General features: G+C 38.1%; 1 protein-coding gene and 1 pseudogene across 4 annotated transcripts in view; one reads left to right on the plus strand and one right to left on the minus strand.

The window, feature by feature from the left end:
* The window catches only part of Susd1 (sushi domain containing 1), a 143,984-nt gene that overhangs the window by 77,438 nt on the left and 40,570 nt on the right, over positions 1-25,976 (plus strand). For 3 of the 4 annotated variants that reach the window (XM_013145888.3, XM_063260817.1, XM_063260821.1), the window contains exons 9-12: positions 1,171-1,277; positions 3,235-3,427; positions 23,192-23,283; positions 25,044-25,230. In XM_013145888.3, the coding sequence (XP_013001342.2) occupies positions 1,171-1,277; positions 3,235-3,427; positions 23,192-23,283; positions 25,044-25,230 (579 nt within the window). The remainder of the gene's footprint in view (positions 1-1,170; positions 1,278-3,234; positions 3,428-23,191; positions 23,284-25,043; positions 25,231-25,976) is intronic. The other variant, XM_063260825.1, reaches the window with a different exon arrangement.
* On the minus strand, positions 10,668-10,768 carry LOC111755207 (U6 spliceosomal RNA; annotated as a pseudogene).

Below are 25,976 nucleotides of genomic sequence, written 5' to 3' on the forward strand. Positions count from 1 at the left end.
CTTCTTCCTTTTCCTTAACCCCTCCTATACCCTCCCCCTCCTTTCCTTCATACTGGGGACTGAACCCAGGACTTTCACACTGACCTATATACCCAGCTCTTTAAAAACATTTTAAAATTTTTTTGACACAAGTCTCTATCTCCCTAGAGATAGGGAGAGATAAGGCAAAAATCTAAGCAGAGTCAGATCATTTTGCACAGCCTCGTCTTAAACTTGTGGTCCTCTTGACCTAGCCTCCCGGGGGTGGTGGGCTTGTAGATGTGTGCCACCACATCTAGTTCCTGATGCGTGCTTTGCTTGTATGAAGATTGTAGTACAGTTCTGAGTACCAGGAAGAGAAGAGAGGGGAGGGGAGGGAAAGAGATCACATATTCTCATTGGTGGAAAATCAGAGGGTTGTCAGGAAATTTGCTTTTCCTTAAAAATTGCCATGTTACTCTCTTTTAAGTTGTTTAATTCATTGTAAGAAACCTTTTCTTTTTCAAAAAAATTGTTTTAAGAAACCTTTTCTTTATTGACTATGTAAAGAAAATGAAACACTGCAGGAATGAATCTGACAGTGGGAGTTATGAAATGGCTTTTTCTATACAGTGCTTGAAACAAGTCTGCCTTCTACTTATTTTATTGTCTTAGCTGAGCACAGCTGAGCTGCTTTTGAAAGGCTGTCTCATGTGAGAACATTATCTTCCTGCCTGTTCATTTTCTGCACTGGAAAGCACCTGACCTGAGACTTTATGGACTTTGATTTTTATTCATCTTTTTTGTTTATCTCAGACTTTCTGGTTATACATATTCTTACCTTCATGACAGTTTTCCAGGACCACCCAAATGATAAGATTAACTTTGACAAAAGTCATAGCTTTATTAACTTACAATAATACTTAAATATTTTTTTTTTTTTTTTTTGTTATCACAATAGCCTGTGGTATAAGCAAGGTGGATTATTTAATTTCACAAGTGAGGAAACAGACTCAGGAGAGGTCAGGAACTTGGGTGAGATTATACAACTAAAAGTGAAGGAGCCAGGACACAAAGCGAAATCTGCTGATGCCAAACTTTATGCTCTTCTTGCTAAAAAACCTACCAGTTCTCAGAGTTGCATTTGTATTTGGCCATGACGTTTTGCTAAGCTGATCTGACTTGTCTTATTTTTCTCTTGTCTTTTACAAGATGATCTCTTAGAAAATGATGGACTTTTCAATATCTCAATATTTAATGAAACATGTTTGAAATTGAAAAGGCATTCTAGGAAAGTTGGATCAGAACAAATATACCAGGTAAGAAGATCTCTGACACTATCCTTTAAGGAATTGGCAACTTAAAAATTTGGAATCCAAAGTATTTAAAAACTGCGGATGGAGTGCACTTCTAGATTGTTTGTGACTATTGTTTCTGTGGAAGGATGTGAGATGTGAGATGGGCATAAGTGAGGGATTAAATCAAAAGAAAGACAGTCTATTTGGGGACTTGCTATCATTTCCCTTGCCTGGTACTTCACACTTACATACACCTTATTTTGACATCAGATTTATATAAGGGCAAGGATTCTTAAGGAACTCACTGCAGGGTTATCGGTTCTCATTTAACTTATGTGTCTGTGTGTGTAATAATTTTTTAAATGAGAAGTAGAGACTACTGAGCCATAGAAAATGGATAGGATTTAGCCATTTACAAGAGCTGGCATGGGGGTAAAAGGGTATTATGCTTAAGTAAAATAGCATATTGTATAATAGACAAAACACTCACCTAGAAATAGGGAGAGATAAGGCAAAAATCTAAGCAGCAGTCAGATCATAAGAATTCTTCTGTGTTCTTCATTTACATTTGAATTTTAGTTTTATATCTATGGAGAGCCACTGATTTTCAGGTAGATTAGTAAAATTAAGTATGTAGGTAGGTAGGTAAGTAAAATATTTCTGTACTATAAATAAGCCCAGAGCTAGGAATGTATTCACGTAGCAAGTAATTTAAATCAGTAAAGACTGGAATGTTTATCCAATAAGTGGCTCAGGGACAAAGTTGATTAACTACTTAATTAATAAACTAAATTATTCTTCAAACCGTGCACTAAAATGACTAAAGAGTAAAATTGAACAAAATTGCTGTTTTTCAGGTTAGACAAAAATGAATTACTGTAACATGTGAGACCCTCTTAAATCCATAGGGAAATGTGAACATTCAGAAGTGCTTTGCATGAGAGAATCTTCATGTTTCCAAAACACACAGAAGCATGTGTTGTACCTCACTAGGAAGTGAACCGAAAGAGTAGGGCTCTGTGTGACCCTGGGGTGCAGCTCTGAGGATGATGCAGTCCAGGTGTGGCTGTGGCTGTGGGCGTCTGAAGTGTGGAGCAGAGGAAGTTCATAGCATAGAGCTCAAGGAACTCTGAGACCAAGTTCTGATGGTCTGTAAGGACAATTCCAAAATCTAAGAGAATCTGAGAAATTGAGGGCGAGAGGAATCCTTTTGAACTGGGTGTCCAGGACTTGTGCCCCAGTAGACTGATGGGCATGCATCTGTGATTGGCAGTGATAAGGAAGGATGGGGGGCAGGATGGCCAAGGACATGTGCATCAGTGGTAACACTAAATGCATGGTTCTGCCAGATAAAGTGCCTGAACTTGGCTGATCATGTTACTCCTGAGATCTCTGCAGAAGTGTTTCCTCTGTAACTCCCTCTATCTGTTGCCTGACTGGGGATGGTGGAGGATAATTGAGTTAGCAGTATGTGTGATGCCTCAATGGATCCGAAGCTCTTTTGCAGGAGCTCTCCTGAGAAAGATCAGTGAAGTACCATTGCACGGTTCTAAATGCATAATCTGAGTAGTCCTCATAAAGTTTAAGTATGCTGCACTGTGAGACTTGTCTATGAATTCCTCACAATGAGAAGAAATTAAAGGAATTTTACCCAGTAGGCCCAGTGCAATCTCTTTCACTTACATAGGCATTGAGGGATTACTTTAGAATAGCCTGGCAGCTTATTCCTCTGAGATATATTTATGTCCCTAACTTTCACCTGTTATGAAATTTAGTCTTAGTCCCACACTAAGGGAAATTGGAATAGAACAAGTAAGGTAGCTTTGTAAAGTCTGTTCCCAGTGTAGCTTACTTCTGCATTAAAAAATTCTAGGTGAATGAAGATAAATAGGAGGAACTCCCTTGCTTTGTCTCCATTTACTTATATCTGCAAACAACAGAAAATGTAATGCAACATTTCCTTTTAATCTCATGACAGTTTAAAGTCCTAGGTCAAAAGTGGTACCTGGATAACTTTTATCATGCAACATCGTTTAACTTTACGACAAGTGAACAAGCTGCACAAGTGTGTTTGGATCTGTATCCAGCAACAGACTATACAGTGAATGTCACCCTGCTGGGACCTCCTGAGCCACATTCAGTGCAAATAACAATGATGACTGCACCAGCAGGTATGTGTGGATGACCTGTTTTGTACCCAAAGACAGCGTCTGAACTAAACTGTGCAAAAGGGGCAGCATAAAGGTTGGGGATCAGGACACTTAGGTTCTAGTTCTAGCTCCCCTTTGTGGGAAGGAACACAGACTTCTCTGCTGTTTGTTTTGCTCTTTAATCTGTTGGGTGTAACAGACAAACTTATAGGCAACCAGGAGAAGGCGGTGGACAGTTCGACCTTTTCTTTTGAGCTATGATAAACACAAGACATAAATACTTCTGTTGTTTCACAATTTAGCAAGTGTAAGAATGATCACAAGAGCATATTAAAACATGGGCTCCTGTGCTTCATTGTAGAGGTTCTGATTCAGTCAGTCTAGGGTGAGCACCCAAAAATTTGTTCCTTGTAAACTCCCAGGCTTTGATGATCCTTGCAGTGCACATTTTGAGACCACTGCTTCAGTCACGTAGATCTAAGCTACCTGTGGGCAGTTTAAAGATCACAGATAGAGGTAGAATAAAAACTAAGGCAAAAAAAGTTATTGTTAAAATAATTCTGTCTGCTTAGGCCTTAGAAGCTTGTGTGTTAAAACTTTGTCTGGTTGGTAAAATATCCTGATAATTGGGTATCTACTTCATCTGTTCCTGCATTCCAGTTGCAGAGAATAGAGACCCTCCCCCTACCATCCCTTGGTAGTCTGTTCCCCACAGCAGCTCTTGTGTTTGTATTGCTAGTCCAAATGAGTATATCTACTTTGCACAGACAGAATCTGAGTTCTTTTTTAAAATTTTATTTAAAGAGAGACAGAAAAAGGGTAGAAATAATACATACTTTCAAAGAAAAAATAAACAGTAAGAAATCACTAGTTGATGATTACATATTGTCCTCTTACAACTAGTTGTTCAAGTTACAAAAGTGAAGCATACAAAGTAGGGATTCAAACAGCGAGACTGCAAACAGTTCTCTTCAACTATCCAACAAAACTTAGTAATATACTTATCAATCCTATACACTTAAACATGCATGCAGTTATCCATACCTTCATTTAATTAAGATTAAACAAACAAAAGCAGGCTAAAATCAACGAACAAAGAATAATACTATTGCTGGATTTCACATCATGACACTGTGGGATCAGCACTGGGTACTGTAGTGTCTCTTTTTCTTCAAAGTAGTTGTTCATTGCATCAAACGTTGTAAGATCAGTTCTCATAAACTGTTTATAGTTCTACACATGCATGAGTCTCAACATGTATTTCTATCCTTTCTATATTAGAGAGAGAAACAAAACAAAGCAAGACAAAACAAAACATATTCCTATAAACACATGAAACGAAAAAGTCATATAAAACCACTGTACAAGGTGTTCTACAATGGTTACTGTGTTGTCTCTTGTTATCTTCAATAGAATTGTCTATATTATCAGACATAGTATAATTGAATATAGGAGTACATAACAATATTAATAAAAACAAAACTTTGTAAAACTTCAAAAACAGGTAATAATCAAACCAGAATGGGTATTGATAGAATTGTGGCGTGGCTGAAAAGATAAGCAGTATGAAATATAAATGACCTTTATTTTAAGAATGTGGGGAGAGGACCCCCCCCCCACCCTCTGGGGTCCGGCATTCTCCCTGGGATTGGCGATCTCTCCCTGGGGTCTGGGAATCTCTCCTTCGGACATGTGGAGTGGGGGCATACATGTAGCTTAGGTTGGGGGTGGTGCCTGAGGGGCATTAGTGATGCGCAGATATCTCATTGGTATTCATTTCACGTCAGAGGCAAATTCCTAGGGGTGGGGAAGATGGAGCTCCTTGGTTCTGCCTCCAAGGCTTTCCAGCTACAGTGTCACGTCTGGGCCAAAATCCTTTCAGGTATCATAGTGAATCTTGTCATCTTCAGTGTAGTTGCCTATACTCTTAGACTTGATACTATCAATCGTAACAGTTTTGAATAAAATCTGTCAATACCAAACAGCAGTCAAACAAATCAGATTTAACTAAGGTCAGTCATGGTAAAACAGTGTAAGTTAAACAAGGCTTCAGATTAAGTTAATAGGAAATTAAGGATGATTACTGTTCTATATCCTGTTATTTTTGGGATAGCTGTCTGTGCCCTCAGATCTAGTGCAAGTAGACAAACTGGAACAGAATATAATCTATCTAAGCAGAGGGGTGTAAGTAATGTGGGTTTTCGTTTTTTTTTTTTTTTTTTTTTTTTTTTTTTTGTCTTTTTCATTTTTATTGGTACCAGGAATCAAACTCACGACCGCCTGCTTGCAAGGCAGGCACTTATGCTGCTGAGCTAAATCCCCAGCCCCATAATGTGGGGTTTTAAATCCTGATATACTATTAACAATATCCTCTGCCTTCTTTTTTAAGACTGTTCCTCCCCTTTCACTCCCCCAGGATGCACTGTGCATTTTTGGGTCTCACCATCTCCCTCAGTTTTTAGATTGGGTGGGGGGACCTGCTATTTACCTAAGTGGTTCCAAACCTTCTCCCTCCTGGACTTGATCTCAGGTTGTATTCCTTTACCTACAAAACCTGTCTTTTCAACCTATCTGCAGGTGCTGGTTGAGCTGCCTCTATTACTTTCTGGTTCCCTGTGACATAGAGCATTGTTTTCTCAGATTTGATTTTCAGTCCATAAACCCTTTTTCAGGTTAATTATATTTCCTATAAAGAGCATCTTGGTGGACCCTGTCTCCTGATCTACTCTGCCTGTGTTTCTCTCTTTTTTAAAAAGTGTATCAAGGCCATCTATATTAGAGATTATAGCCAACCTTCTCTGACTCATTTCTGTTGTGCTCATTTTCTGCCATTAGTTGTCTGATTTTCTCCTTCATTCCACTTTCTGTTCCATTCATAGAGGCCTCTCTGCCACTGTTCCCAAAATCCTGGTACTTTTCTCTGTCTCTCTAGAATGTCCCTCAGTATTCTCTGTAGAGTTGGATTGGTGGTCATCTTTGTCTTGGAATCATCTTGTTTCTCCATTAGTTTCTAGAGACAGTTTTTCAGGGTACATCAATCTGGACTGGAGGTTATTTTCTTTCAGGGCTTGGAATACTTTGCTCCAAGCTCTTCTTGATTTGATGATCTGTGTCGAGAAGTCTGCTGTGATTTTGATGGGTTTTCCTTTATTGGTGATCTGTTTCTTTTCTCTGGTGGCTTTTAATATTCTGTTCTTATATGGTATTTCTGAGATTTTGATTATTATATGTCTAGGTAGGGCTCTGTTTTGGTTGTAAGTGGCTAGAGTTCTGTATGCCTCATTTATCTGGATATTATTTCCTTTTCCTATAGTTGGGAAGTTTTCCTTAATTATTTCTGTGAGTAGCCCTTGTAGTTCCTTTGTTTGTACCCCAGCCTTGTCATTCACATTCTTTATTCTTAAGTTATAGATCTTGTCATCTTCTAGCCTTTGTATTGTTCCTGCCTGTTTCCTTGTTATTTTAAACCCACATTGCAAACCTGTCTTCAAGTTTTGATAGTCTATCCTAGTTTCTTTCAAGCAGTTTTGCCAGCTTTCAGTGGAGTTTTTTATTTCTTGGTAATCTCTTTGAACCTGCTTCCTGCATTCTAAGTTTTCTTTCTATTCTTCATCGAATGTTTCTCTTTTTTTTGTGTTCCTCCGTTCTTCTGTCTGTGTTTCTTGAGAGGTGCTGAGCATTTCTTTTATGAATCTACTTATATCTTGCTTTACTTGATTAAATATTACACTTGTCTATGAGGTCTTAAAGATATTTCTTTATGTCCACTGGTGCCATGTCTGATATTGCGTGTTTCCTGCCCTCAGTCTCTTTTGTATTTACCTCTCCTGGATCAATGTTCTCAGGGCAGGGAGCTGGGGACTTTTTCTTGTTTCTGGCTTTTGTCATGTTTTTGGTTTCTTCCATACAGGTGTATAGAGGAAGTCCCAGTCCCTTTCCTTGTTGGTTATGGTTCTTCCAAAGCGTGCTGGCTAGGGATTTCTGCCCCCTCCGGTGTTCTATTGAGGTGCAAACAGGGGCAATTATGCTGGTCCCTCCCCTCCAGTTCAGTCAACCTGTGGGGGCCTTCACTGCGTTTGTCTGCGCCATTAGTAGGGAATTGATTTGGGACAACTTACTGGGTCTCAGCCAGGGGTGTGACCTTCAGTGTGACTGCACTTAAGTGCGACTGCAGTTCCAGGGAGTCGAAGCAGCAGGAATTCGGGCGGCTCAATGAGTTGCAGCCGTGCGAGTTCAGGCACTGCAGCGAGAGCACCAAATCTTAGTTGTTCCAATAGTAGCCCTGGGACTGCATGTTTGACTGGTTTTTTTCCCCTTTAGTTTCTTCCTGTGTCGAGAGGATCCATCTCCTTCTGTCCGGGCCTCCCCACGATGTTTTATTTCGACATGTGAGTTGTCTGTTTGAGAGAGCCTCTGTATTGTGCTCTTATCTATCTGCCATCTTTGCTAAACTAAAACTCAGAATGTGAGTTCTAACCTTCCTTTCTACCTGAGGTTATTTAGGATGAATACACAGAAAAATGAGAAGTCAAGCATCCACTTTAGTTGGACAAGTTCCCAAGAACTGACCCCACAAAAAGATTTTATGTAAAAGCTATATTGCAGGAGAAGATTTAAATGTCTGGGCAGTTGCATTTGCATGGAAATCTGGACTGGCTTATGTACCCACTGTCAGCTGAATAGCCGAGGAGAGGACAATGGACAGACATCTGTTGCTTTCCTCTTGGAGACCAGAGGTATACGAGATGTCTCTTGTGTCTGAGCACATGCAGGTCCCAGAGAAGAGGAGCCTGCTTTTTTTTTTTTTTTTTTTTTTGGTCAGCCCCTACATGTAATACATGAACTCTACTCCTTAAGAAATATGACCCAAGGAATAGTAGACTCTCCTGAGTCAGATTACATATTTACTGTTCCTTCTGTGAGGATCAGTGAGTAGGTGATTGTCCTCTCCTTTACAGAAATGAGAAGATGGGTAAGTGGTAACCTTTAACACACTTGAACAAGGTCACTGACCTCTGTGATGTTTGAGGCTTCACCAGGAAATGTCCATTATAGTCCCAGGAATCTATGTTAGGAAAGCAATTCAGATTACATTGTTTCCTTTAGATTTCTTTCTTTTTTTTTTTTTGGTACCAGGGATCGAACTCATGACTGCATACTTGCCAGGCAGGCACTTATGCTGCTGAGCTAAATTCCCAGCCCCAGATTTATTTCAATGTCCATTTTTCTTGACTGATCTGAGTACCATATTTTTTTCATTTGTCTATCAAATACTGTAAATATTCTTACTGGTATATATTACTTTTTAAAGTACCATGAGCATTCATCCTTTATTATTTATGTTGAACATCTTTCCTGTTTTATGGTCTATGATATTTCTGAAATACAAATAATTTAGATTTCTGTGTAGTCAGATCTTTTGATATTTTCCTTTGTGACTTATTACATTAATATTTAATATGTAATTTTTAAAGGAGTATTTGTATCCCACTTTAATCTCTTGGAAAGACTAAATGACCTTCATGACTATGTAAAATAAAAAAAAATAGTTTGTAAGTCTAAGATAAAAGAAGAAACAAAGACAAGGACATAAAGATGTAAGAATAGGCTTAAAAATAATTCATATCCTTATAACGTGTTTACTTGTCATTGGTGGCTCACAAATTTAGGCCTGAGTTTTCTACCTATCTGATCAAAAAGGAGCCATAGCATTATCTGTAAGGTGGCTGTTTTTCAGGAGTCATGGAGGTTTTCTCAACGTGAAGATCGAATTCCTATTCAGAGTCTGATTTCAGGGGATCGCATAAATAGGGCAAGGGATGACCAGCATTTTACAAGGAGTTTATAAGGCTACTGTTACACAGTATTTTCCTTTTACATGACTAATTCTGTTATAGAAAAGCATAATTCAGTGTGTAACAGACAAGGAAAGATGCATTAGAAATGCCTGCTCTCTGCCTATCTGGGGACGGGCGTGGTTACTTAGACTCTCTGGAGGCACCAACTGGAGTGCATTTCCTTCCATCAGTGTTTCAGTGTTTTCTGAGTATTGTTTCTCTCATCTGAATTGAATGAGGGGGTGGAGTCACGGCTCCAGAGTGTTCTCTGTCCTCAGTCCCCAGGGAGTAGTTGTCGTGTGCTGTCAGCCGCAGAACAAGGACTTGTGCCTTCATAGAAGGCTGCCTGCCTCTACTGGAAGGTTGAGCCTGGGAGCCCACCGAGCTAAGGGAATTGTCTGAGTCTGCTCTGCCGATGAACGGGTGATTGAATTCCCCAGATTTATCTTCATATGATGTAGTCACATTCTTTTAGCCTGAAAAATTTCATGGTATTTGTAACTAGATACCAAATTTGTATAAAGAAAAGTTTGAATAAAGGAACAGTAAAACTCTTAGCTTTGAACAGTGTTTTATCTTCTTGTTCTCTCTAAAATTCTAACTGCTCAAAAAAAGTACAGCAAGGATAACTAAAATAAAACCACTGTTTGTACAGCAGTTATGCTTTCAGAAGAGTGGATTTATAGCCATTCTTCTGACAATATTTAAATTTTACTTATTTTAAAATATGTAATATTTTAATTATGCATTCAGAAGAGTGGATTTATAGCCATTCTCTCTGACAATATTTAAATTGCAAAGTAAACTTTCTAATTTGGCTATTTCTAACTAGACATTTTAAAATCATATCATTTGTATATAAAAGCAAACTTTTTTTAAAGCTCTTTTTAGCAGAGGATTGCCTCATTTAGATATTTCTAAAATAGTGTTGTAGTTGGGCATGGTGACAGACACCCATAATCTCAGCACTTAGGAGGCTGAGTCAGGAGGATCTCCATGAATTTGAGGCCAGCCTTAGCCACATAGTTAGCTCAAGGCCAACCTGAACTGAATGGTAAGACCTTGTCTCCAAAAGGAAACAAAATAAAACAACCAAAAAAAAAAAAAAAAAAAAAAAGGTAAATAAAAGAAGAAAAAGAATGCTCTTTCTAGAGACTAAAGCTCTGGAAATTCATTACCTTTTCATTTTTTGATTGACACAAAATATTTGTATATATTTATAAGCTACAGTGTGATATTTCAGTTTATGTATCTTTTGAGTAATTGATCTGTTTGACATGACTAGCATATCTGTCACCTTAAATTTTTATTATTTCTTTGTGATGATTACTTTCAAAATCCTCTTCTCTCGCTATTTGAGTTATTTCATGCATTAATGTTAGTTATATTCATTCTGCTGTGCTGTAGAACACTAGAATTCTAACTATAACATAGAACACTTCATGAATTTGCATGTCATCTTTGTTTAGGGTCCATATTAATCTTACCTGTATGGTTCCAATCAGTGTTGGTATATACAAAATATGGCTAATGGTTTAAATTTTTAAAAACTGCAGCAAAAGACATATTGCCAAGAACAGTATTTTAAGTATGTTCAATATGAGGGTATGAGAGGCTAGATATGGTGATGTAATCCTACCACCTGTTAGGCTGAGGCAGGAGGATTGCTGCAAGTTTGAGGCCAGCCTAGGCTATATAATGAGTTCAAGGCCAGCCTGAACTTCAGAGCAAGACCCTGTCTAAAAAAAAAAAAAGAGGGGTATGTTTTGAGTATTTTGAAGTCAGATAATGGCAGTGTGTCATTTATTGTAATAAGTATTTTTATTTAAGAATTAACCATATTTTTGATCATTTCTTGTTCATGAACCATTTATGTTAACCTCTGTTAAATAAAAACATTATGGTGTGTCTTTATTCACCTTATTCACTGGATCTGTTACCGTGCTAATTCTGGTTCTTCTTAAAAGCCAAAATATCCAAGAAAGATGAACATTTTGCATCAGTTCAGAACATCAGGTAAGCCATGACAGATCAACTAAGGCACTCAGGAAAGGACTTCCGGAACTGCTTCAAAAAGAGGGCAGAAATGATGAGATAAGCGTGTTTGAAATGACAGGAAATACTTTGAGGTAGACGAGTAGTGCAATGTGTCTTCTACTCCCAATACATTAAAAGTAAACATTTTCTGTTTTCGTTTTTCACTCGTGCCTTCTGTAGCTGCTAATGTGAACATAACCATAAGGCTTATGCTAGCATCATGATGCAAGTTTTCTAGCAGCATGCACAATTTAAGATGTGTATTGACCTTAAACATCTTTCCTGTAGCTGATTTCTGTGCACTTAATCGAAGTCCAAGCACAAGATAGTAAAGACCGTCATTTATTTAACATTGATTTTGATAGTTTCCACAAAATGAGTGTTCTACCGTTTATGAGTGTTCTACCGTGGTAGTGTGACATCTGAAAGCTGCCTGTTTCTTTGTGGACCTTTAGCTTGATGGCCTCACATTTGCTGCAGGACAAGCTAGAAATTGGTGTATATTTTACACAGAAGAGTGAATCATCAGTAATATGCCAAGTATGGGGAGGATGCATGGTTCTTTTTAAACATTGTATGTCCAGCTAGGTAGAACATACGCAATGTACCTACTCATGAAGGGTGAGGTGAGTGATTCCTTAGAATCAGAGCCCTCTGCTGCATGCTCCTAAGTGGCTCTGAAGGTAGTGGGCTTGTCTCATTCTCTCAGCACCCCCATATCCTAATCATGTGCCCTGACCCGCCTGGCTCTTGAGGTTCCTGGGGTGAAAGAGGGTGAGAGGATGAGAAAAATAAAGATGGTGGCAGGGTCAGGTGGAGCCCTAGTCTCTGGATGGGAGGAAAGGAACCGCCCCCTCACTGAGAGGCGTTTATTTACACATTTAGCAACTTAATGTCACATGACACCCTGTTGCCTAGTAATCCACATTTATGGCTACCTACGGGCCTGATTTTGGGGTCAGGAGCCACTTGTTTTTGTGGCTCACGGCAGGCAGGTTTGTTTCTCGGCTTGGCTGGCCCCACGCCGGCTCCCACAAGGGTGATCAATTTACTGCTGCAGCAACTCCCCACAACCAAGTGTACAGACAAAGAGGCCCAGCACTGTTCCTAAGCTGAAACAGAAAAGATGACTTCCGAGTCTAAAATATCTGTTCTGGGTTTTTGTCCCCTCCCAAGCTCATGTTGAAACTTAATTCCCCAAAGCCATAGGTTAATTGTATTTGTGACATTCAATTAGTTGTTTCCCTTTTTCTCTGTCCCTTTTCCTCGCAGATTCAGTTGTGCTATTTCTGCTTTATCAGGGCATGTATGGTTTGTGTGTTATTTCCCCACTCTGACCAATCTTTATTTTAATCCTAGAGCTACAGTTTAATTTGGCAAATGTGCATCATTACCACTTTTACTGAAGTTCAGTTCTTTGAGTTCTTGAACTTTTAAAATTGTTCTCTATTTCCTTGAGACATGAGAGACAGCTTGGCTGGATATAAAAATCTTAGTTTATATTTAATTGACTTGAGATTTAAAAAAATAAAATTTTTTTGCCTTGGTTTTTATATGGATTTTGAGAAATATGCATAGATTGAGTTTCTTGGATCTCTCTCTCTCTCTTTTTTTTTTTTTTGGTACCAGGAAACTCATTACTTCATGCTTGCTAGGCAGGCACCATGCTGCTGAGCTATATCGCCTTAGTTTGTGTATTATTTAAAAATGTAGGGTTTTTCCAAATTTGAATGGAGACCCAGAAGATTTTTTTTTTTTTGTTCATCTCTAAAGCTTTGTAGTTTTACTTAAAGAAATTTTAGAGTTGAAAAAAAGTTTTGAGATTGATTATTCTGGATCAGATTCTTAGGTGTCTGTGTATCACTTTATTGTTTCTATTCAGTTCTTTTTATTTTTGTGAAGTTAACTGAACTATAGTTTTTTTTTTATGATGGTTCTATTTTATTTTTTTATTTTGAAGGTAGTAAAATACAGCAGAACAAGTCAGAACAAAGCCATTTGATACAATGCAGTGAAACTGAAACAGAACGTCACAGCAGGTTACCGGGGTAACAGTAACAGGTACCATAGTATATCTTGTTATTTTCACAATAGTCCTTTCAATCAGGTATAGCAAAATCAAACCAAATACAGAACATTATAAAAGCTATCAAAACAGAATATTGAATAGAGCAATACAATTAATCAGAGCAAGGCAAAAATCGTTATAACAATATTTGCCTTCAAAGAGATGGTAGAAGGAAATCCCCCATATTTGCTATAATGTATAAGGTCATCCTCCTAAGAGATGCTCAGATCTCTGGCTTCCATTTGCTAACTGGGGGAGGCAGGGAAGAGGATGGGTTGTTTGATTCTCAGCCTGTGTGCCAGTAGGCTCACGGTTGCTTACCAGGGAGGTGAGTGGGTTCCTTTGTTGCCCAGTGCCCTAAGTTCTACCATGGTGAGGATCTCAGGAGATGCTGGCTTGAATTATAGTTTTAAATATTATTTCTTATTTTTCTTTTTCAGAAAGTTTAATTATACATATGTTGGATCTTTGTATTTCATTTCAGTCACTTTACTTTTGATTCTTTTTATTTTAATCTCATTTTTATTTGTTACTTTTCTATTTTATCTTTCATTAAATTTTATTCTAATTTATTCTTTAGGTTTGAAGAAATTTCAGTCTTCATTCTGATACAATTTCATCTTTTCCTTTTATTTCTTTGCTAAACTCAGTCACTTTTTCATTTCCTTTCTAATTTGTCTATTTCTATTCTTAGTTTTTAAATTTTCTCTCTCTTTTTTTTAAATACCCTTAAATGCTTGTTTGAAGACATTTATTTAGGTTTATTGTTACAGGTTCCCTTCTTATTTGTGGGTTATTTAAAAATGTAGGATTTTTCTCAAGATGAAATGTTTTGATTATAATTTTGCATTGTTTTAAAATAAAGACTGTTTATCTGTTAACTGGACAGAACTGGAGGTTTACACTAGTTAGCAGGGTTTCTAAGTGAAGAGTGCCCTCTTCTGTCATTGAGTGAAGTGCGGTTTTCTTTAAAGGATTTTTGGTTTTGTTTTTTGGTAAAGTGGGGAATGAATTGTGTAGTCTTCTAATTTTGGGTTCTTCTTTGCTGTGTGGAGTCTTGCACTTACTGTTGCTTCTTTTTCCCATCACTACTTAGTCATCAAGTACCAGTTTTTTTTTTTCTTTTTAGCCTTCCCTTTGCAGAAGCAATGGCTTTTCCAAACTACCATCTGACATGGACTTTTCATCTCCTCCCTGTAGTCAGTGATCTGAGCACTTAGCAGTGTGTGTGTGTGTGTGTTTATACTTAAGGTGGAATTTCTCTTTTTGAGAATGACTGTAGGATACTTGTGGGCCTTTTTCATCCCTTTTTTCTTTTATATAGCACTTCTAGAACCGTTTCTACAAAACTTTTGGGAGATGGAGAGAGAGCCTTGACAGAATTGGTATTTAATTTTCTATTTAATGAAAATTTTAGGTGTACTGTATTCTCTGTTTTCCAGTAGGGTGATAGTACTGGTTTTCTGTTGTTTTGTTTGCCCTTCTTGTTGACCTAACAATATTTTGGGCAATGCATGGAGAGATTTAGATTCAAGGGGCCACCATTGGCATTGACAGATGGGAACTCTGACCTGTAATATCTTCTTAAATGCTTGCTTTTCCACCTCCATGTCTTTGTTCATTCATTTCTTCTACTTGGAATCTCCTTTTTTTCTTCACTTCATATATTCCTTCTTCCTTGTTCTTCCCTGCACAAACTTTTCTTCTCTCTAGATTCCCATGATTATTTTAGGAGCAAGTAGAGGGAGTGCTTTGGTATAGTTCCTCTGGAGTCACCTTATATGAATAAAATCTCAGGTCTGCCACCTCCTGTCTCTGTGCCTCTGTGCAAATGAGAATAAGACATCATGGGGTTGTTGTGAGGACTAAGTGGGTTCATGCATATGGAGAACCAACTCAGTACCTGACTACAATAATGGTTACTATGGAATAAGTTTTATCAACTGTTAACTATTACTTAAATTTACCTAATGTCTATTATGTACTCAGTTATATTTGTGTTATATGGGATGTGATTCCTCTATTAGATTAAGTGCACTATCAAGGGCAGAAACCATGTCTTATTCAGAATACTTCTATTCTGTTGGATTAATACAATATACCAGTTCCTTGGTTTAATCCTTATTGCTGACTGCTTGCATTTAAAAAACCAGGAATTCTGTGCCTGCTACCCTTGTGGATGCTGGTAACACAATGATGAGAAACACATCTTTTCACTCAGGAAGGTTTTAGTTCTATAGGGACAGTAGATGAGGCAGAGTAATACAGTGTATAAAATGTCACTGCAGTATTTGCAGGGTACTGTGGTAGCAGGTAAGTCATGACTGATTTTGCCCAGACTTGCTGTCCCACATGAATGAAGCAGAAACAAAGTTCCAAAGAATTTGATGAACTGAGAGCCAAATTTTGTCTGAGGAATTCTTGCAAGTTTGGTTTTTCAGCATCAGGATTATAGATTAGATTGTCCCGGTGGATGGAGAGAGATAGAAAGCAGAGTGACTACTAAAAGTGAACCAGCGAGGTAAGGTTTGTGTGAGAGGCAAGAGCATGCAAAGGATCTTCATAGTAAAGTATCCTAGAACAGTGGGAAGGGTCTCAGGATGAACTGGATCAGGGTCCTTTTCTCCCCAGTGAGCTCATGCTGGGCCCAGCCTGCCATAAAGCCCTTTATATGGAGAGAAGGGGACCTCAAGTAAGAACATCACCCCTTCACCAAGAACCAGTGAGATGTCCCCGGTGAGCAGGAATCACGACCCCACCACTGCCGACAAGTTGCATGTGCTTAAATGTGTGTGTGTTTTAAATAGATTGTGTGTGACACATTCTTTATCTTGCTTTTCTATTTTATTCTTTAATTTGTAGCTTTAAAATATTATCAGTTTTTACAGTATACACATCTGCACATATTTTCACACCAGTTCAAAAAAATGAAGATGTGCATGAACCAGCTCCACACAAGGAATGAAAATATACATTGAGAACATGTACTAATAAAAAATAATACTGTCTCACAAATTTTGAGGGAAGCATCACATTCATTATATGAAGTTATACTAGTTTGTTAATTTACCCACTAGAGAAAGATATTTAAGGATTTTTCTTTCCCTTTTTAAAATTGCAGGCAATGCTGCTGTTAATATATATGCATTTACTGTATCTTTTTTTTTTTTTGGTACTAATAATCGAACTCACAACTGTGCGCTTGCAAGGCAGACACTTATGTCACTGAACTAAATCCTCTACTGTATCTTATTGATTGTCAGATTCTCATTTTTCACATTTTGATGCTTGTGAAAATTGTTATAAAGTCAGGAATCAGCAATAATTGTCATTGCTCCTGTATGCATATATTGGTCATGGCTGCTTATAGAATTGCCTCTTCTATTTAATTGTGGACATTGGTAGTACTGTTTATGTTTCAGGTTTAATCACCTATTAAAGCTTTCAAAAAACATACCATGATTTGTCATTGAGACAAAAAGTTACTGTGTATATGGAAGCCATGGACACAACAGCAAGGTGTAAGATCAGGTATCAGTATCAAAAATGGGTATCAGTGGCTTGGAAGAAAATCCTGGAGAGAAAAAGAGTACATTTTAAATAAATCCTGCCTCTTCAGAACTCTAGAGAGCAAAGAGGATAATGCGTGGAACAATACAGACACTTTTTAGTGAAGCATTTAAGGAAAAAGCGATTGACACATGTTCTATTCCAAATATGAAGACACATTAGGAATGTCCCCACCAATTTTTATTACATTTTTGTTTTATGATAAATGATAAAAATACATGGGTCTGCAAAAGCTCTTTTAGCCAGTCTAAACTAATTCTTCTTCTTCTTCTTTTTTTTTTTTTTTGGTACCAGGGATCGAACTCAGGACCATGGGCTTACAAGGCAGGCCCTTATGCTGCTAAGCTAAATCCCCAGTCCTTAGACTAATTCTATGAGATATGAAAATAGTTGTGATACAATTTACTTGGCAGGATTTTTCTTAATACATAAAATATTGGTGTGTCTTATAAGAACACCATCTTAGATTCAATGAAATATGGTTATCTTTGCATTCTTAGAGTATTTCTGTTGAAATGAGTCTTAGGAGTGGAATAGCTGAGACATGATTTGTTATGTTTTATATCTAGAGGTTCCCCCTAGCACCTCATGAACTGAAGATAGACAGGGCTTTTGGAAGGTGATTGTCTTAGTGGGGGTTAGAGCTGATTTGTAGACGGAGGTGGGTCTGATCAGAAGAGGTAGGTCACTGGGGTCATGGCTTAGAAAGCTTTATCTCCCTCCCTGGCTCTCCCTTGATCTCTTTTTCTCTCTGCTTCCTGCCTACCGTTCCATGAGCAGCTCTCCTCTGCCATGATCCTCTGCCATGCTGTCCTGCCTTGGAGCCAGTGGACTATAGACTGAAATCTCTACAAACTGTGAGCCCAAATAAACCTCTTCTCTTTTTGATTTGTGTTGGGTGTTGTGTCTCGGTGACAAGGAAGTAACTGAAACAAGGATCTTTATAAATTCCTCCTCACAAAGATTCTTCTAGTTTACAAACACATCAATGGTATATGAAGGCCAGTTTCTTCACAAACACTGGATAGAATCACTAAAGTATTTGAAAGTTTTATGAGCAAAAAACATTTCATTTTAATTTGTAACTCTTTGATGATTTACAGGCCTATTATAGTTCTCTAATGAGTTAATTTTTCCTATTTATTGCTCATTTTTTGTGCTGTTTCTGGTTTTTCTTCACTAAGTACTCTTTAGATGTTGGGTAATCAGTTTGTCTTAAATACATTAATTTTTTTTTCTTTCCATGGTTTGTGATTTGTTTTTTCAACTTGGCTGTCACATCTTTTTCCATAAAGAAAGTAAAGACTGTATCCAAAATTTAAAAAGTAGGTTTATTATTAATTTCCTACCCAAGAATGAAAAAATTATTGTATGTATGTATATTTATATATAATATATATTATGGTGGTGGTACTGGAGATTGAACCCAGAATGGTTTTCGCTGAGCTGTATCTCCTTTATAAAATTTGAGTTTTGAAGTAAGGTCTTTTTAAAAAAAATTTTATTTAAAGAAAGACTAAACAAAACAGAAAATAGGTAGAAATAACACATTTGTTCAGAGAAAAAAATAAACAGTAAGAAATCACTAGTTGATGTTTATATATTGGGTTGAACAAATAGTTGTTTAAGGTACAAGAGTGGAATATGTAAAGTGGGAATTCAAACAGCGAGACTGCAAACAGTTGTATTCAACTGTCCAACAAAACTTAGTAACATGGTTGTCAATCCTATACACTTAAACATACATGCAGTTATCCATATCTTCAATTATGTTGAGATTGAATAAACCCAAGCAGTCTAATATCACTCTGAACAAAGAATAATACTATTGCTGGGTTTCACATTACGACATTCCAGGATCAGTATTGGGTATTTTGGTGTCTCTTTTTCTTCAAAATATCTGTTCATTTCATCATGTATCATAAGACCAGTTCTCATAAACTGTTTATAGATTCTACACATGCATGAGTCTTTGAAGTAGGGTCTTGCTAAGTCACTAAGTTGGCCAAGCTGGACTTGAACTTGTGATCCTTCCTGTGTGCTGGGATTACAGGCATGCTTGCACCAGTATGCCCAGTTTTGTAGTGCATTTTTTAATTTAAAAATTTAATCCAGCTGGCATCATTGTTGTCTGTTAAATCGGGTAGGAATCTAATATCCATGTAGATAACTATTGTGCAACGAATTTATTTCCCACTGATTTAAAATATGATTTCTATTGGATATAAATTCTCATGAATAGGTTTATCTATTTTTCTGGATTCTGATTTGCTCCATTGATCTGTTTATTTATTCCCTTGCTAGTGAAACAGTATTTAATTACTTTGACATTCTAAATAGGGGTTATGTCACCCCCCGGGGGCAAAATCACTCATCAGGAGGCAAAAATTGGTTCCTGAGGAATAAAGAAATACTGTGCATATAATGCACAGATAAACATAGTGCAGAACAGACATAGAGCATACCTGTGGCATTAAAATTTTATAGGGAATGAGATGAGCAATAAGGAAAAAGAATATCTGAAAGGGCCCCTTTCAAGGGCTACTACAAAAGGAAATTGAGAAATACTACTCTGGTTTTATATTAGGTCCTGGTATCTATCTGGTTATGCTTCTTTTTAGTAGATTTCTTTCAGGCTTATTTCCCCTTGTTTTTCTCATTAATTTCCTCAAATAAATTACGGGTAATTTCTTTGTATTTGAGAGTGGCAAGCAGTGTGATTTTGGGGCTTTCTTCTGTGGTTCCTTCTCTCTTGCACCCCTTTCCCCTGAGCCCTCAGTGATCGCTTACACCTCGTGGTCTCTGGCATGTGTCATCTACAGAGGGCCTCGCTCAGCGTTCTTGCATTCTGTGTACTGCTTTTTTTTAATAGGCCTTAATGGCGTACAAATACATCCTGTAATTAAAATTACATGTCTAAATATGGTACTTGTTCACTTATTTTCCTCCTCCCTCCCTAGAATGAACTATATCTTTTCTTATCACTTGATCAAATGAGCATGGCTGGAGCACAGTAAGAACTTTAAAAATATTTGTGGAATGAGTCAGTGAATTTGCCAAATTCCAAAAATTGCCATCTGAAGTGTATTACACTTGTAGATTAACTGGAACAGCAGTGACGTTTTTCACTCAGTCTTTCTGTTCAAGATTACAGTGTTTCTTTCTGTATTGTTTTCTTTTATGTCTTTTAGCAACAAAAAGTTCTTCATGTACATTTTGACATTTCCAGTTAGATTAATTTGTAGCTATTTAAATAGGATTTTGAATAGGGTTTTTGAAATTTAAAATTGTTTTCATATTTTATTTTGTTGCTTATGTTAGTTTTCTGTTGCTAATTTGTCAAATACTGTGAACCTAGTGGCTTAAAAGAGTACAAACTGACTCTTTCTGTTCTGGAGAGCAGAAGTCTGAAATCAGTTTCAGTAGGCTGTAACCAAAGTGTTAGGTTAGGTTGTGTTCTCTCTGGGGCTCATGGGGGGAATCTATTTTCTCACTGTTTCCAATTAGTTTCCAGAGCATTCCTTAGCTTGGGAGCTTGCCTCCCATCTTTAAAGCTTATCTGTTTAACCTCTTTTCCATCCATAGTTTCTTATGTTTTTTTGAGATAATGAATGTTAAACCCAGGCCCTTTGCACTGAGCTATACCTCCACCGCTAAGTTGCACAGGATGGGCTCAAACGTGCTGTCCTCCTGCCTCGGACTCTCAGAGTGCTGGGAATCAGTTGCATGCTACCACGTTCAGATACAAGTTTTCTTTAGCCATGATCTTCTTGCTTCTGTTTCATAGGATCTTTAGAAGTACACTGTTCTCATCTGGATAATCCAGGGAAATCTCCCTATCTTAATCACCTCTGCCAGCTTCTTCTGACATGAGAATAACATACTCACAGGTTCCAGGGGCTAGGATGCGAATGTCTTAGGGGAGTCATTATTCAGCCTGCTGTACTTGTTCTTGTAAATACATAGAAAATGATTCATTTTTTGTATGTTCTTTATTTGGGTGTACCTTGGCAAACCTCTATTATTTTGTATTTGTTTTTCATTGTTTTTAAGCAGTTTCATATTTGGTTTCCAGTTGATTCTCTTAGATATGCTGGCAGTTACATCACTTGTTCCTTTCTTTTTGGTATTTGTGGTTCATTGTTTTCTTGCCTCTTTTTCTACATTGTCTGGAACCTCCTGATTAAGGCCAAGGAATAGCCATGAGATCTACAGGCATCCTTGTATTGTTCTTTTTTTAAAATCTTTTTGAGACAGTTTCACTCTGTAGCTCAGGCTGACCTGGAATTCACTTTGTAGCCCAGCTGGCCTGAAATTCACAGCGATCCTTCTGCCTCAGTCTCCTGAGCATTGGGATTACAGGTGTTGCACCACCAAACCTAGTCTTAACTATAAGAGAAATTATTTGTTTTACCACTGAGAATGGTGATTTCTGATTTATTTTCTCTTTCTATTTTTGGGAGGATCGAACTCATGAACGCATGCTCACCAGCAGCACCAGGCAGGCACTTACGCCACTGAGCTAAATCCCCAGCCCTGAGAATGGTGATTTCTAATAAGCACTATTAAATTAAGGAATTTCTATCAAATTAAGTCCTTTATAATTAAGATTTTAAGTTAGGAGCTTATATGAACCATTATGATTATAAACTTACGGCTTTCCTCTTCCAGCCATTAAAGCTTTTCCAGTAATAATCCTGTATGTCTTTAATAATGAATCTTCCCCTGTCATGGTATATTGTTCTTTGAATGTGCTGCTAACTTCTATTTGCTAATATTTTATTTTAGATTTTTTATCTCTATATTGACAAGTGAGTTTGGTGTAGTGTGCTTAATGATTGGTTGTGCCATCCTTCTGGATTATCTAGCCATACTGAATAAACTAGGAAACTTAATACCTCTTTATATGACCTGAAGCTGTTAAATAATACCAGTGTTTTGAATGCCTCGGGAACACAGGGTCCTTGGATCCAGTAGGGCAAATCTTCTTCTGTATCTAGTGGTGGATTTGCATTACTCTGACCCATCTCTACTTCTTTGCCTGCTCTCTCCTGCAACATGTAGAGCTTAGCTGTGGTCTGTGAAGCAGGTTTTCTCTGTGCAAACCTGCTCAGTCCAGACAGAAAGGTCATATCTACCAATTTGACTTCGTTCACAGCAGCCTGCGAGACTCATCTGATACAGCCTTGCCCCTTGTGGGAATTTCTTTCTTTCAGGTGCTGTGGGAGTTGTCTGTGTTAGTCACTAACCATTAATCATACAGGATTCCTCTGAAATGACTTAGCAAGTCTGCTATATTATTTGCAGTTTGGGGGCAGGGATCATTGGTAAAGGAAGTAGTAATTTCTGATATCAGAGTTTGGAATAAGTAGTCTTTGTTTAAAAATTGAAGGGCGTGTGTCTGCAGTAAACTGTACCAAAGCTGGACTAACTTGTAGATCAGTTGCTATGAAACTGAGTACACAGAGTGGAGGCCGAGAAAGATAACTAGCTTGCTTGCTTGCATTGATTTTTTTCTTTCTTTCTGCATTTCTTTTCTTTTTCTTTTTTTCTGAGACAGTGAGTGTCTCATTATCTAGTTTAGACTGGCCTTGAGCTTACTATGGAACTCAGGCTGGCCTTGAACTTGCAGCAATCCACCTGCTTTAGCCTTCTGCACGCTGGAATTGCAGGCATGCGCCACCATGTCCACCATAGTGCTTCTTTGATGATAAGAAATGTGGAAGTCCAAACCAAGAGAAGCATCTGTTTCATCATGAAAAGCCTTATTACTTGAGACAACATTTCTTTCTTTCTTTTTTGGTACCGGGAATTGAACTTGTGACCTCATGCTTGCCAGGCAGGTGCTTATGCCACTGAGCTAAATCCCATTTCTCAGCTCCTCAAGCAGCAATTCTGTGCTAATATATGCCTCCCATCTCAGGATTTCAAACTGACACTTATTTGTATAAATGTAGAGGTCCAAAGCCCAGGATGACGAGTTATTATTTAAGCTTAGTAAACCAAGGGTAAGTAAATTTGCAGTGGGTAGACTTGATTCTTAAAAGAACTGAGACACTCTGATTGAGTGTCCTCAGATCTTAAAATCTTTGATCAGGACTGATTTACTTAAATATAAGAGGGTGTTTCTTGGACACTGCTACCACTAACTTCTAATTTAAAATACTGCTGCATTCATCCTATGCAAATGTGAATCCTTGGAAAATGACTCAATTAAAAGTCAGTATTTTTGTGTAGAAGATAACTTTATTTCTCATTCTTTTTCTTGTGCAGTAAAACAGACCATCAGGAATATTTCAGTATTTAATGAAACCTGCTTGAGATGGAGAAGTATGAAGACAGCTGGTACAGAAGAGATGTACTTAGTAAGTTATTGAAAGCTACTTTATTTATAGATGTTTGTCATGTGTGGCAGGTTTAAACAATGTCTGCAAATCTAAAAACTGTTTCTTTCTTTCTTTTTTTGTCTTTTTTGAGACAAGGTCTCACTATGTGGCTCAGGCTAGTCTTGGGCTCACTTTGTGGCCCTGACTGGTCTCAAACTTGCAATGATCTTCCTGCCTCAGCCTCCCAAGTGCTGGGATTACAGGAGTGCACCACCATGCCCAGCTAAAAATTATTTCTGTAGCTGCTATTATCAGGAGAGGATTTATGTAATTATCAAAAGATAATTACGAGAAACAAGAATACAGCTCGCTTGGTTAGTTTTCCTTTATTGCTGAGATAAGATGCTTGACACTGAAAATGAAAGGTTTATTTAGCTTACAGTTTTTGGAGGTTTAGTTCATATTTAACTGGCTCCAAAGCAGGGTGGCACAGCTGAGGGGCAGCCATTCATGGAGGCCAGAAGTGATAAGAGCAAAAGGGCAAAAGGGCAAAGCTCATCTCCTTCCTCCCTTGTATTATATGCCAGCTCCCTGTTCCTGGGCAGCGCTCACACTGCCAACCCAGTGCTAGACAGTGAACCAATCACAAATGCTAGACTCAGCTGCCTTCTAAGGTACCACCTCCCATGACTACATGAGGTATGGAGGGACATTAAACACAAACCACAACAACATCCATGTCTATATATTGGAAAGCAGAAACCTTGGGAAGAGATGAGAAAGCCATGAGAGTTTTTGTTTGCCTATCTTGACATACAGTTGATGCTTAAGCATGGAGAGAATCCAGCTGTCTCTGTGCACACCAGTGTCTCTGACAGGCCTAAATGTGTTGCCAGGAGAATTAAAGGGAACATTTGCTGATAAATGTGGTTGTGAATAAGAAAGGGAAAGACCAGGGATGAGCTGCTACTAGGAGATATCAAGTAGGAAGAAAAAGTGTTCAGAACTGTGGGTGTAGCTCAGTGGTAGAGTGCTTATCGAGAATGCCTGAGGCCCCCACGTAGTATCCACAGCACTGCAAGGACAAAAAAGAAAGGTAAAGCAAGGCAGGGAGAAAAGAAAAGAAAAAGGAGAAGAGAAAAGAAGCAAAGCTCAGGTGTAGGCAGTATAGTTCAGGTCCTGCATAGTTCAGATCCCTCCCCTCACACCGTTTTTATTAGTGCGTACGGGTTAATAGATCTAATAGATTTCATTTTAGAAGATTTGTACATGCACATACCACATTTTAACCACCATCCTTTTTCAGTCCCTTGCCCCAAGTGCAGATCCTTAATTTTCTTTCTAGGAGCATATTCTTTCTCTTTGTTCCTGCAGTTTTGCCACCTGGTTTCTGCTTTGGGCATGTGCACTGTACATGTGAGAACAAGAATTTGCAAGTTACTAGTTTTGGAACCTCACTGTTTTGGGCATTTTTTTTTTTTTTTTTGTCTTTTTCCTTTTTATCGTACCAGGGATCGAACTCACGACTGCCTGCTTGCAAGGCAGGCGCTTATGCTGCTGAGCTAAATCCCCAGCCCCTTGGGCATTTTTAATTAAAAATGTATTCATTAGTCTCATCATTATCATAATATGTATAGGATTACAACTCTAGTGTTTATGTTCCACTGTGTTGTACTTTTTGAAGAAACTTTATATAGGGGTAAATGTAGGGAGAAAACTCATGCAAAAAAGGAAGAGTATCCAGGCATTCAGAGGCTTTCAAGCCAGCAATTTACCATGTGAGCTTTTGTATTTTTCAGTTCCACATTTGGGGCCAGAGATGGTATCAGAAGGGATATACCCAGGAAATGATATTTAATACTACGACCAGCAGCCAGTCTCCTGAGATGTGTTTAGACCTGCACCCGGGTACCAACTACAATGTCAGCCTCCGGTCTTTGTCATCAGAACTTCCCGTGATCATCTCCCTTACAACCCAGATAACAGGTAAACCTCAAGGAACAGCGTTTGGATTAGTCAGGTTACCACAGTGCTGCCGATAGGCCTGGATGAAGAGGTGCACTGCTGCTTTGTATCATTACACCATGGTCTTCCAGAAGGAGCAGAAGTGGAAGAGTGCTAAGGGGCTTGCAATTGTGACTGTGATGTTTTTATTTCTCAAGAAATATCTAAAACAAAGATTACCATTGATTAAAAACCCATGTAGTATATGCATGACTCTTCGTTAAATTCCCTCTGCATGTTGGAAGCATTTAAAATATTTCACACTTAAAAAAGAAAGATTGTCTGTCATTGTTCCTGAGTCGCATGTTTAACTGACATTCTGGTGCAAGTCCTAATGAATAAGTTACTAAGGGGAAAGGAATTGGCAGTTGCACTATAGACCATAGTAAGTTTCACTTTCCACTGGTTTTCTTCTTTCTCTTCAAATCTGTGAACTTGTATATTGGCTCAAATCCATGAATATCCTGTGGATTGCTTTAGACTTAGAAGTGATGCCCTCCCACTCCTAAATATACATTCCTACCTGCATGCCACATATTTTTCTATCTCTCCTACCCCTGCTCCCATCTCAAGCTGCTATTCCCTGAAATGGATACATTGGATTCTCTCCCTTCTTGCCTAACCCAGTATAGAATTATTCCTTGTATTATAGAATTATTCCCCAGTATAGAATTATTCCTTGCACTGTGAAGGCTGTTGCAGCACTCCTTGCTTAATGAAAAGAATGA

The sequence above is a fragment of the Cavia porcellus genome, unplaced genomic scaffold (assembly GCF_034190915.1).
Source record: "Cavia porcellus strain 051 isolate PalLab524CR breed Dunkin Hartley unplaced genomic scaffold, mCavPor4.1 scaffold_1, whole genome shotgun sequence".
Taxonomy (NCBI): domain Eukaryota; kingdom Metazoa; phylum Chordata; class Mammalia; order Rodentia; family Caviidae; genus Cavia; species Cavia porcellus.